The sequence below is a fragment of the Carassius gibelio genome, chromosome B24 (genome assembly GCF_023724105.1).
Source record: "Carassius gibelio isolate Cgi1373 ecotype wild population from Czech Republic chromosome B24, carGib1.2-hapl.c, whole genome shotgun sequence".
NCBI lineage: Eukaryota > Metazoa > Chordata > Actinopteri > Cypriniformes > Cyprinidae > Carassius > Carassius gibelio.
Genome location: NC_068419.1, coordinates 10,645,441 through 10,658,350, shown reverse-complemented (window position 1 = coordinate 10,658,350; position 12,910 = coordinate 10,645,441). Strand labels below are relative to the sequence as shown.

Genomic DNA, 12,910 nt, shown 5'->3' with positions numbered 1-12,910 from the left:
CTCGAAAAAATGCATTAAATATAGTTTTAAATATGTATACATATATGGATTTTATGTATCTATGTGTGTGTGTGTGTGTGTGCGCGCATGTGTATATATAAACCAAACTCAACATAGAAATTGCAGAAAATCAAGAATTCCAGACAGCCATGTATTAAAAATAGTTAACCAACTTAAATTAATATTTAAAGTATTGGTATATATATATATATATATATATATATATATATATATATATATATATATATATTAAAAAGAAAAAGGCAAGGAATTACAGACTTTTGTTCATTATTGTAAAATATTATGTCTAAAACTTAAAAAATCTATTGCATTAAATGCAAAACATTTAATATTATTGTTCTAATTCTTTTTGTAGCCACTGTATGTAGGAAAGGAAAAGAAAAACATCTGTCACTGAGAAAATCAAGCCATCTGAGACAGAACATGCTAAGTAATAATTATAAGTAATAGAAAAATTTGTAAACACTCGTCAAGTACGGTCACGATCAAACCGTTTTTGTGTAACTGTGAACATATCTTTCCAATGTGATGTCATGTGTGTATGTGAGTGAGTGTGTGTTTTTGGTGTCAGGATGGGTGTATTTGTGTGTGTATGTGAGTGTGTGTTTTGGTGTCAGGATGGGTGTATCTGTGTGTGTATGTGAGGTTGTGAACGCGCACAAAGGCATGCATCCCTCTCTCTGGGCCTCTTTCTCTCTTCTCTGAGAAAAAACAGGAGCTGCCAGGCAGACATTTTAAAGGAGGACAGGTTTAACAAAACACAGTTATTAGTCTTAGAGCAAACACATTCAGTATCTGTCTCTGTCTTTCTCCTTTGGGAGCAGGGACGTATGCAGCAGTGGAAGACATGTATGCATTAAGCAGGATGTGTGTACTTATGTAAATGTAGAGTGATTATATGTAATCAACTGGACATAGTTGTTTATTTGACCATGTTTGAGAGAGAGAGAGAGAGAGAGAGAGAGCTAAAAAACCGCCTTAAACCAAGATGCAGAGAAGTGGGTCACTGCACTCAGCAGGTGGCTCCCCGAAGCGCTACTTTCTAGGGACCAGACAAACATTTAATCTCAGAAGAGGATTTAATTCATTTGGGACTTCAAATCCACCCCATCAACCCCAAAATACTGCCAATGCCTTCTGTTATCATGTCATAGGTTGCTCAGATTATACATCTGTCCACTCAAAAACAATGTGCAGGAGTGAATGTTCCAAATTTGCTCAATGTTTATTTAGAAATGAGGACTAAAATGAAAGCTCTGTCTAAAAACCTACTGAGCTGCCTCACTCTCTAGTGCCTACATAGGCAGCTGCCTTCTAAAGCAGTATTCAAATAGGATTAAATAGGATCTTATGAGCAACTGAAATGGAATAGAACGCCATACAAATAACACTCTGCATGAGACCGGTTTCACAATTGATTCCAATAGAGTTTGACCTTAGCATGTTGCTATGTTAGCACATAAAACCTTTATTAAAATGCATAACAGAAAACAATTGGTTGAAATAAATGTATTTCTAATTACATTGAACTATTTTTAACTATTATTTGTCAGTCCTGAATGAAAAATATGCATTTATGATTAACATTTTGCCTGCATTCTCCACCATTTTTGATTATTGTGTATTCTGGGAATTCCTTTTTTGCCAAGGATAATTATGGCACAAGGTAGAATAATTAAAGGGATTATTATTACAATGTACGTAAATTATTTGATCAATGTCCTTTCTACCTTTCTGGGCCTTGAACATATCAAATACATTGCTTTCTATGCATGGCAAGAAAGCTCTCGGATTTCATCAAAAATATCATAATTTGTGTTGCGAAGATAAATAAAAGTCAACACTTGGCTCAATTCAAATTAAGAACGCCAATGGTTGCCAATGTAAAACTGATTAGCAAGGAATATGCCACTTATTCATTGCTATATGAAGTATAATAACAAAATTGTAGTAAATTATTAAATGTAGTATTCATGGTTATGTGTGTGTATTCAGAAGTACCTTGAAGGAGCTGTGCACGAGGGTCTCGTCCAGGTCAATGACCACACAGTTCTTGCCATAATCATTAATGCTGACCTCAGGCAAGAGGTATTTGGCTGGAGGCTGGAGGAAATACGGCACAGATGAATAAATGGAGGAGAGAAGAGCAAACAAGCAGTTCACTGAAGGATAAAGATGCATACTTATTACTATATATCAGCCAGACATTCAGAGTTATAATCAAAAGCTATGGGCTGTTCTCCAGTGAGACACAACATGCACTGGAGATTGTTCGGTTGTTGTCCCAAATGATGTACCGGGATCTGGTGGTTTTGGATAACCTTGAAACAATGATCATAGTTTTGTGTTAAAGTGACTGTCCCCCCCCGGTTTGGCTTCACTGCCAAGTCGTGTTGCCTAAGCACAAGCTGCCTCTGTAGATGGTCTGCCAGTAACAGGAATGAGATGTCCTTTACTAAGCCTGACCTGAGGGAGGCAGATGGAGTTGCCTATGGGAGCAAAACACACTCTCACGTATCTAAGGATGCAAGCAAAGTCATATACAGCACATGCAGGCATGCATAATTTATGCACATTCAAGACACCGATATGCCGAATATTCTTTACATATGCATTTCTGCATGAGTGTGGAGGAAAGGTCATAGAGGACAGTGCAAAGGCTGGATGATTTATCTGTGCCAGTATGAATCTGCTGGAGTCGTCCATGACCTTTCACTGCCAACACTTCCATCTCATCAGGTTTGAATAACTATTTGCAATTTGAATGACATTAAACTACATTAAAGTTGAATTCATTATTAATGTAATTTATTATTATTCCAGTATGTACTTTAAGTATATAAAATGTGATCAATGTGTCAAACATGGCTTAAACCTATAGCCTATAAAGTGAGTCTCACTGTATGATCTTCATTTTAGGAATACCAAGAAAAACATTTTTATGTTATGAACAATAGCCAATAAAAAGCGGATATATTGTCTACATAAATAAAAGTATATAATATGTTTGTATGTAAAATAAATAAATAAAATTATGAGGAAATTTTCAATTTTGGGTGAACTTTTCCTTGAAGGCATTGCAATATTATAATCTACAGTTTGTAAAATAGATATTTATTTTCAGATTTGCAAAATATTACATTAACAGTGTTGTTAAACTATTAGTTTATCACAGAGGGAACATTCGGTCCCCACATGGATACACAAACAAGACCACACAGATGGTCAAATTTATGCATTCTCCATGAGCACAGGCAATTACATCATAACATTAAAACTCTAAAGACTTTATGGTTTTCAAACAATGCTATAACCATAATTGAAGCCTCATGCTGTGTCAGTCATTGCCAGCATTCATTTCATGGCTTTCAAACACATATGATTTATCGCTTGCTTGCATTACGATAATCTGTTTGCTCCGAGTGAAAAATGACAGTCAACACTTTGTGGCTCACTAAAATCCCAACTTAACCTTTGCCCCAATCCAGACACTTTCCAAATGCAATAGAAAGAAGATATTGAAAGCTTGACATCATGCAGTTGAAAATCTCAGTCGGTAATGTCAGAAATTCAGAGCGGGAGGATCTGGAAGCAGGCAATGACACATTCCCAGCTGTCATCTCAGAAAACACCAGCAGATCCGAGGTCTGATTACAATTACTGTGAGAATTAAAACTCTTGCAAGCGTTTTCTCAGTGTGGATGCTCAGTTTTTGCTGAGCAGGCAGAGGCAGGTGGAGTGTGTTTCAGGATTTGGGTCTCCCCTGTCTCAGCGTGAAGGACTGGCTCGGATCAGCAAACCTCACTTCACGCTCTTTCTCTAGCAGGTGCAATGTGGGATGATTTGACTTTCGGAGACTGCTGTTGTCCTCAAGTACAGCTTATTGCTATCAGCACTACCAGTCTGCCAGTTACATAAACCATATGACTTTATAATCGGGTTTAAGACTAATGAAATAAAATTAGCAAAACATTTAAAGGGATAGCACACCAAAAAAGACCCATGTCATTCCCAAACAGTATGACTCTTTAGTGTTGTTTAGGACTCAGTTGTATGGAAACCTGTTTCTGCCACTGAATAAAAAATTGAATAGGTAATTGCAAGTTTTTCTCTCACAATTCAGAATTGAATGTATACATCTTGCAGGTTTGACTTTTTTTCCACAGAATTGTGAGATATATACTTGCACTTGCGAGTCGAATTCTGAGGGAAAAAAGAGATATGTACTCAGAATTGTGAGTTTGTATCTCAAAATTCTGACTTCACTCATATCTGCATGTTATAAAGTGATAACTGCGAGGTATAAACTCACAATTCTGAGAAAAATAGTGACAACCGAGATACAAACTTGCAATTCGGATTTAAAAAAGTCAGATTTGTGAGTTTATATGCATAAAAATGCATAACACTGCAGCTTTTATAACAAGAGTTCCATATAGGACAAATAACTGTTTAACCATTTACTGCACTTTAAATAACGACAATATTAGTTCTATTAATTTTTATCTTGTGGGACCCATGTAAAGTAGAAGCTAAATGCATCCCGGAAAAATGAATTCAGGCAGGTTTCTCTCAAGAGATTAAAATATATGCATAAGCATGCAGGCAAAATAAAAAAGATAATACATACACTGGGAATAGGGATGGCCTGGACCTGATCACACTGAGAAACAAAACCAGATAAAAAGAGAGAGAAAAAAAATCAAAAGAAAGAAAACAAAACGGAGGAAGAGAATCATCAAAAAGAAAAAAAACCAAGCACCACAAACACGACACTGTGAAAGCAAACATCGCAACAGAGATTACGAACAGTACGTTTTCTGTAAGAGCTGTAAAACACATAGGGTTCGTTTTAAGTGTCTGTGGGTCTAAATCAGCGCAGCTTCGAGCACATGCAGATGTAAAATAGCAGGACATTCCTCTGCAGATCGCGAGTCATTTGCAGGCAAACATTGGCGGTAATGCGATCGGGATCAGATCCATTTATAGCTGCCTGTACCTGCTTTGGCAGCACACATGAGTGTTTGTGGAGCGCTGTGGCTGAAAGTTTTGCCACGGACAGTGAGGTCATTTCACACGGTACACTGCCCAGCGTTTGTGTGTGTGTGTTTAGATGTGTGCAAGAGACGAAAAGAAAAAAATAACAAGAGAGAGAGAGTGTAAAAAAAAAGATACTAAATGTGCTTAAATAACTCTACAACACAAGTATTTACTGTAAACTGCACTCTGTAATTTTTTACTTTTTAATTTTTTGTGGCAGTCTTTTTGGTCTTGCATGAAAATAAGTGTCCGATAAAAGGGGTTTACCAAGATAATGCAAGTTGTATTCAGCTGGTCATGTGATGTCAACATGGCGGCCCCCATGAGGTGGTCTGCTCCATGTAAAATAAAACAGCTTTTATTAGGCTACTGATGGACTCAAATCTTCGAGTGTGCAAAAAAACTGAAACAACAACATAAAACTAAAAACTAAAAATAAAACAATATAAAATTAAAAAGGTAATTGTGAGTTTTTATCCCACAATTCTGAATTCTGAGTGGGAAAAAAAGACTAGGTTCTCAAAATTGCAAGTTTATATCTTACAATTCAGACTTAATAACTCGCAATTATCTGTCTTAAAAGTCAGAATTGCGAGATAGAAACTTGCAATTCTGATTTAAAGGGCAGAACTGTTAGTTTATAACTTCTAAGTGTAAGCGCATTCCCCCTTAAGTGTATATAGCCAATGGGAGAAGGAGAGAAAGAAAAATAAAGAAAAAGAAAGCGAAGGAGGGGAAGGAACACATTGGGCAGCAAGTAATCAATCACACAAGACACATACTTTATTGGAATTAAAGAAGCAGTTCAGGAATGTGAGAGAGAGAGAGAATGTGTGTGTATGTGGGTGGGTGAAAATTGAAGAATGTGTGTGAGGGGAAGCGGGCCCATATTTTCTAGAACTGGGTGGTAAACATCACGGTGGGTTCACCGAGTTCGGAACAGCTGGAAAACTTTGTGGTGTGGACACGGGAACAGCGTGCACAGAGCCTGCATTCGGGCACAGCTCGCAAACAAGAAAAAAACCTCAGCTAAACCAAGAGTCTGCTAATAAACAGAATTTATTCTGAGCTGGAACGACATTAGCAATTCAAACTCAGTAACTTCAACTCTCCAATTTCATGCATTCATTGCTGAAGATTTTCATGCCGTTAAAACTGTCGTTAGAGAAATTAATGAGGCCTCACCTTTGGAGGGCTGCTGTTCTCCTCTGCAGGTGGAGGGAGGGAGCAGGTCTTGTTGTTGGTGGCTGGTGGTTCCGCATTATAGTCCCGGAAACAGCAGAAGAAGGGACTAAAGATACTTCTGTTCCTGTGTTTCTTTAAACTGCTGTTGGACTGGGAGACTGCGACAGAGAAAAACACACACACACCAAGTTGGTCACTGCAATGCACAAACTGTTCAAAACATCTGGGGCTTTACCTTCCCTGCCCTGTAACTTAAAACCCGTCGTCCTCACATTCACGAAGGAGGTCGTAACGAGTGAAAAAACAACGGTCTCTCAGAGTTCGCTTATTGGTTACTGTGCACAGCTCACATGAGCGAACAAGTGTGCAAACAGCCCCTTTTGGTTATTATGGTACACAGAACGCATCTCCATGGGCGACTCCATCACCTTTGCCCCCTACGCTTGCACGCCTGCTGTTCTGTGATTGCATTCCATGAATACAACAGCACGTCATTGCGCACAGCAATATGTCTCAAGTACAGTTACACAACCTGCTTTAAAAGCCCTCTATTGGGAAAAAATATGCAAATCAGCTGATAGGTGGGTCTAAGTGTAATTGTGCATGAACATATACATGATGTCAAGGGTCAAAGTAAAATGAAATAAAATAAAATAATGCATTTTATTGTAAAATAACAGTCTACATAATCCCAAGGTTTGCACAATCCCAAAATAAAGGAATAGCCTTTTCCAACAAAACAAAAACAAAACAAAACAAAACATAACAAAACAAATGCCCTCTTTTTTGTAAAAGTCATCAGACAATGTTTGCACAATCCCAGAATCCTTTTCAAATAAAACCAAACAAAACATAACAAATGTTTACATGTCTCAAAACAAAACTCACAACAAAAATCTAAACAGAAGGAAGAGCCTTTTTCAAATTAAACAAAACAAATTCTAAAGATGAAACAAGGAAAAACAAACAAAACAACAAAAAACTAAAATGATGTCCTCTTTATTACAAAAGTGCAGTCACAGAAGGTTTATATTTGCCCCCCCCCCCCAAAAAAAATGTTTTTATAAAAAAATCTAAAAACAAAACTAAACTGCAGCCTTACTTTTAAAGTAAAATAAGTCACACAGAGTTTGCACAATACAAAAATAATGGAAGAGTCTGAAAAAAAAGTATAATAATAATAAAAATAATCGAACAGAGCAACAAAATAAAAACAAATATTATGGCATCTTTATTTTAAAAGAACAGTCACAGAAGGTTTACATGATCTCGAAATAAAACAAAACACAACAACAGTTCAAAATAGCAGCTTTCCTTTTAAAGTAATCCACCTGTCCATCTCACAATAACATTCTGGTTATGTGCACATATGTGCATTATATTTTGGTCAGTAACTGCAGGAACTACACAAACCGTACTATGAAAAGAAATACTGAATATTTGCAAAGCTACATCACTTGGCTGCACTCCAGTTGATTGCTGGGTAATAAACAGAAAGACTGGATGACAAAAACTGGCTCTTCATAGGTGATCTAATGAAGTATGCAGGCTAGGTATTGTTATTGGAAGAACAGGTCGCTCTTGACAGCAGCAGATGTTTGGCAAAATAGAGGGGGTTAGCAAAACATTTGGAAAATGTGTATATGGAAAATGTATTTTCTGTTAAATTGAGTAACAAAAGGCTCAGTCACGGATGAATGAGAAGTCGGAGGTGTGTCTTTCTAGTCATACTGCTATCTTGTGACCTGCTGTGTTCAAGTGGCACAGTACAGATAGGGTTTCATGCTATCCAGGTCAGTCGTGAGGGCCAAGTGCTCTCATTGTTGCGGTAATGCCTGTTGTTACTGCACCTATAGTGCTAACAATCAACCAATTATACACTTTCAATAAATCAAGAACTACTATAGAGCAGCACAATCTTCTAGCAGGAAAACTCGGCTAGTTCAACCTATTATTTGTTAATACTAATATAATTAATATGTTTGTTTTACCAGCTCTTTAAGTCCATGTATGTTAACTTCGAGGTCAACAAAATGTATACAGTATGCTTATAAAATGACACAAATATATTTATTGAGATATTTAAAAAGGCATGATTTAGTGAAAAAAAAATTATTTATAAAATATAAAAATATAAAAAAATGTATTATTCCTGTTTATTTGAAATACATCAACACAAGATAGGAAACTGAGCGTTTGAAAGGATTAAGGATTTTTTTTGTGTGTATTAAAAGTATCATGCATATAATTTTACTCAATACTGTACTCATGCACTTATAACCTGAGCCATGTAATAGTTTATATCAAGAGGTATAGACTTTCTCCATATTTATCAAATTTTATGTGTGAACCACAAAACCAGTCATACGTAGAACAGGTATAGCCAAAAACACTTTGTATGGGTCAAAATTATAGATATTTCTTTTATGCCAAAAATTATTAGGATACTAAGTAAATATCATGTTCCATGAAGATATTCTGTACATTTTCTACCATAAATATATCAAAACTTAAGTTTTAACTAGTAATATGCAATGCTAAGGACGTCATTCGGAAAATTTTAAATGCAATCTTCTATATTTTTCTTGCACCTTTTGATTCCAGATTTTCAAATAGTTTTATCTCGGCCAAATTTTCCTATCCTGTCCTATCCTAACAAACCATAAATCAATGAAAGCTTATTTATTCAGCTTTCAGATGATGTATAAATCTCAATTTCGATTAATTGACCCTTTTTACTGGTTTTGTGGTCCAGGGTCACAAATGAGTGTAAGCTAAATCACTTCACTTGAATTTGTATTTTATCTAATTATGTGAGGTTTGTGTTTCTCTAAAAAAATCAAGACCGTTGATGGTCTTGGCCAGGTACAGTATCTCTTGTCCAAAAGCTTTTAAATCTCAGCGTCTCTAACCTCTTTACATAAAGGTTAAATAAAAATAAAACCAGTGAGCCAAGCGGGCCTCAATCTCATAATGGAAGAAGCATTAGGGTAATAGCTTACAGCATCTGTCTGATTACTGCTATTGGAAAACACATAAGGTCACATCAGACCATGAGGAAATCTGCTTCCTGTGGCCCGGTAGAGCTTGATGAGGTTGACAATAACTCAGTCCAGCCCAAGTACTTCAGTCCTTATGATGATCCTAAACAACAAGCTTTGGCTAGAACCATTATTAACCACCTGTATGAGTACAACATGTCACTTGCTACTATTTTGATAAATGGCTGCATTAAAAGTGAGGCAAGATGTTATGGAAAAATGATTATTATATATTATTATAATCTGTTGTATTGTATTATTCTGGCCAGAAATTTTTGAGATATAGTTGGAAATGAATAATGCAGCACATGTGAAATGTTCCTCTTTATCATAAAGGAACAGTCACACAAGGTGTCCCAAACAGAATGAAAGGGGTCTTATAACATATAAAAAGAACATTATTTTGTGTATCGAGTGTAATGCAAATTGGTGTTTATGCAGTTTAATGTTAAAAAACACATTATTTTCCATATAATGTACATTATTGTTTCTCCTCTATGCCCAACTTTTCTGAAACGCGTAGATTTTTACAAAGCGCAATGTTCTCAAAAGCGAGGTGTGCTCTGATTGGCCAGCTATCCAGTGCGTTGTGATTGGCCGAATGCCTCAAACGTGGCACTCAGTTCAGCTGCTTTGCCGTGCAGTTCCATCATCAATTCTCTTTTAGCAGTTCAGTCAATATACTGTTAGAAGTAACTGAATAACTCGGGATATTGGTTTATTTTGCATCAAAGGGAGTGCCAGGCATGTTTATAAACCGAATAACTTAAGTAATTTACAAATGAATGCATATTGGAGACTCAAACCATTTCAAATGATTCAGTTCGATTTGGTGTACTGGTTCGACCCGTTAAATAGAATGATTTGCTCGCGATCCAGACATCACTAGTTGGGACAAAACCAATAAAAACCATTACAAACGAGGCATTTGTTATAGCCACTGTGTACATAATTCATAATTACTGATTATAATGACTTATACTGACTTATAATGAAGGAAGTCATGGCCTAGTGGTTAGAGAGTTTGACTCCTGACCCTAGGGTTGTGGGTTCGAGTCTCGGGCCGGCAATACCACGACTGAGGTGCCCTTGAGCAAGGCACTGAACACCAAACTGCTCCCCGGGAGCCGCAGCATAAATGGCTGCCCACTCCCCTGGGTGTGTATTCACGGTGTGTGTGTGTGTGCACTTTGGATGGGTTAAATGCAGAGCATGTATTCTGGGTCACCATACTTGGCTGTATGACACATCACTTTCACTTATACCATCTTTTTTTACGCATTGCATATCCTGCTGTGTAAACATAAAACCATGCCTGCATTTGTGATCGGAGAAACAACAAACAACAAGCTCTTACAGTTAGTCTACACTGCTCAAAACTCACGTTTGAATCATCATTGGCAAATTATTTCAATATAAAAAAACGTACTTACAGGCTGTGAGTCAGAAGCACCCGACTGTATTTCCAAAGCTGGAACTGCCCAACTTTATAGAAAAAGCCTTTGTGCCACAGACGTATTGTAGGCTAGTCTGAAGGTTCAGGAAAAGGTCCTCATCCTCCATAAAATGTGCAGCACACATCTGTATGTTTGGGTTCAACTGTTCTGGAACAGTGCTGAAATACAACTTAACCACTGATTTCTTGTCGTGTCCTCTTTTGGAAGGCGAAACAAACTAGCGTCTCCACAACATGGCAGCGGCGGCAACAGCGAGAGTAAAAGTTCTTATTTCTTTGCAGTCACATTTGGGCGGTGTAAATCTTTCCACATCATGACATAGACATGTGGGGGCGTGTTAGAACGAGCTGTTTTAGGAGCCGTTGTTGACTCTTACATTTTATAAATAATATCTCTTTGGATTTGAGACTTTACTCTTTGCAACTTTTGCAGATCTTCTTCAGCTTCTTCAGCTTGTAACACTCCAAAGAGAATGAAACAATTTAAATCGCATCATATGACCCCTTTAAGGTAAAGCTTTTAAAATAAATAATACAATAAATATAATATAACACTTTTTTAAATAATATATTTACTTTTGCTATTTTGTTTTAGGAAAAAAACAGTCACACAAGCAGCAAGTGTCTTTAAACACTGCGTAAGGTACTTGTGCGAAACTAATTTAAGGGTTGTCTCCAAATACACTCAGAGATAGAGACAGAGGCATTAGACTCTCTGATTTTCTAACTATAATTACCTGTCAGTTGACAAGCTGGGCTCTGAGGCATAACGAGATGTAAACGAGCAGAACGACCTTCCACACAGAAACGCTAGACAGAGGGTGATTTAATAGAGTATTTTAAACCATAATTGCACTGTTGAACAAAGTTCTCAGGCTTATTATAGTGAGTAAGTAAGTCTACCGATGATACAGTCTGTCATAACACACGGTACAATCCAACCTCTGCGCTTACATTCCCAAAACACCGTTCCTGTGCGATCCCTCCCGGGCCTCCATTTTGAGGCTGTTGGTATTTTCCCGCCTTGATCATCTTCCCTGCATGGCAGTCTAATAATATGCAGGTGGGAAGGATGCCAGAAGGAGAGATGGAAGGAGGGGGGCAAACAGGAGGTGGGTCACTGTAATGAAGCCTTTACCAGCCCCCGAACAACCATCCGTCCAAAACAAACAGGGTTTTCTCCACACACACACATACAAACATACCCATCTAAAAACATATTCTCTGGCTGACCACAGGAATGTGGCTGGAGTCAGTTTGCGATGGCAGTGCCCTCCCTGCTACAGTGTGAAGAAGTGTTCTTTATTCTATTTACATTCAACCTCACTCCACAAACTGTAGTTAACAGATTTCTGTATTCATGAATGTAAGCATTTTCTAACAAAGTAGAGATTAGGGCAGCACAATTAATCAACATAAAACCAAAATTGTGCGAAGGCTTAGCATGCTTATCAAATTACAAAAACTGCAATTTAATTACATTTTAGAGTGAAGTGTGGCAGAGTGTTTTTTTTTTTTACGCTAGTTTTCAGCATCTCAGAGCAGCTGGGCTCGTAGTAAACCTCTGCATGTGCTCAAGTGATCATTTATAACGTTTGGGAACACAACATGTGCCAACCATCTTCACAAATTTGTAATGTGAAACAATTATTAACTGCCTGTTGTCAACAAAAGAGAAAATCAACGTCTTTGAGTTTTTTTTTTTTTTTTTGGCAGAATAAAACTTGATCGTTTAATGCTTCAAAGTGAAGACACAGTTCACAGTTTTACTGTGCAACAACAACAACAAACAATAATAATAATGATGCTTATTGTTATTAAGTTAAATACTAGATTTTTTTCTATTTCACTGTGAAATAATACAATAGTTATACTGTTTAATATTTTATTTAAAATGTATTATTATTATTATAGTCATTCTGATATATAGTAGGCCAATAATCACAAAGTTTTGGGCCACAAACTTTTTTTTTACCAAGAATTTAACAAAAGGTTAGCTTTTCTTGTTTTCATGTTCCGAAAGCTTATCTTAAGGACAAAAATGTGAAATAGATTAATTGTATTTCTCCTTTACACTAGAGGTTGACCAATGGGTACTCGATACACTTTGTTGCTGTCCCAGAGAAACAGACTGCATCCACTGATCATGTAATGCTGGGCTCTTGGG

At 36.9% G+C, this 12,910-nt stretch overlaps 1 protein-coding gene across 4 annotated transcripts in view; it reads right to left on the bottom strand.

The window, feature by feature from the left end:
• The window catches only part of ctdspla (CTD (carboxy-terminal domain, RNA polymerase II, polypeptide A) small phosphatase-like a), a 36,028-nt gene that overhangs the window by 7,250 nt on the left and 15,868 nt on the right, over positions 1–12,910 (bottom strand). The window contains exons 1-5 of one of the 4 annotated variants that reach the window (XM_052595867.1): positions 11,698–11,790; positions 11,481–11,553; positions 6,247–6,404; positions 4,652–4,684; positions 2,023–2,124 (exon numbers count right to left, since the gene is read on the bottom strand). In XM_052595867.1, the coding sequence (XP_052451827.1) occupies positions 2,023–2,124; positions 4,652–4,684; positions 6,247–6,404; positions 11,481–11,553; positions 11,698–11,775 (444 nt within the window). In that variant the 5' untranslated portion in view covers positions 11,776–11,790. Of the gene's footprint in view, positions 1–2,022; positions 2,125–4,651; positions 4,685–6,246; positions 6,405–11,480; positions 11,554–11,697; positions 11,791–12,910 lie in introns of those variants that run through there. The other 3 variants (XM_052595868.1, XM_052595869.1, XM_052595870.1) reach the window with 3 other exon arrangements.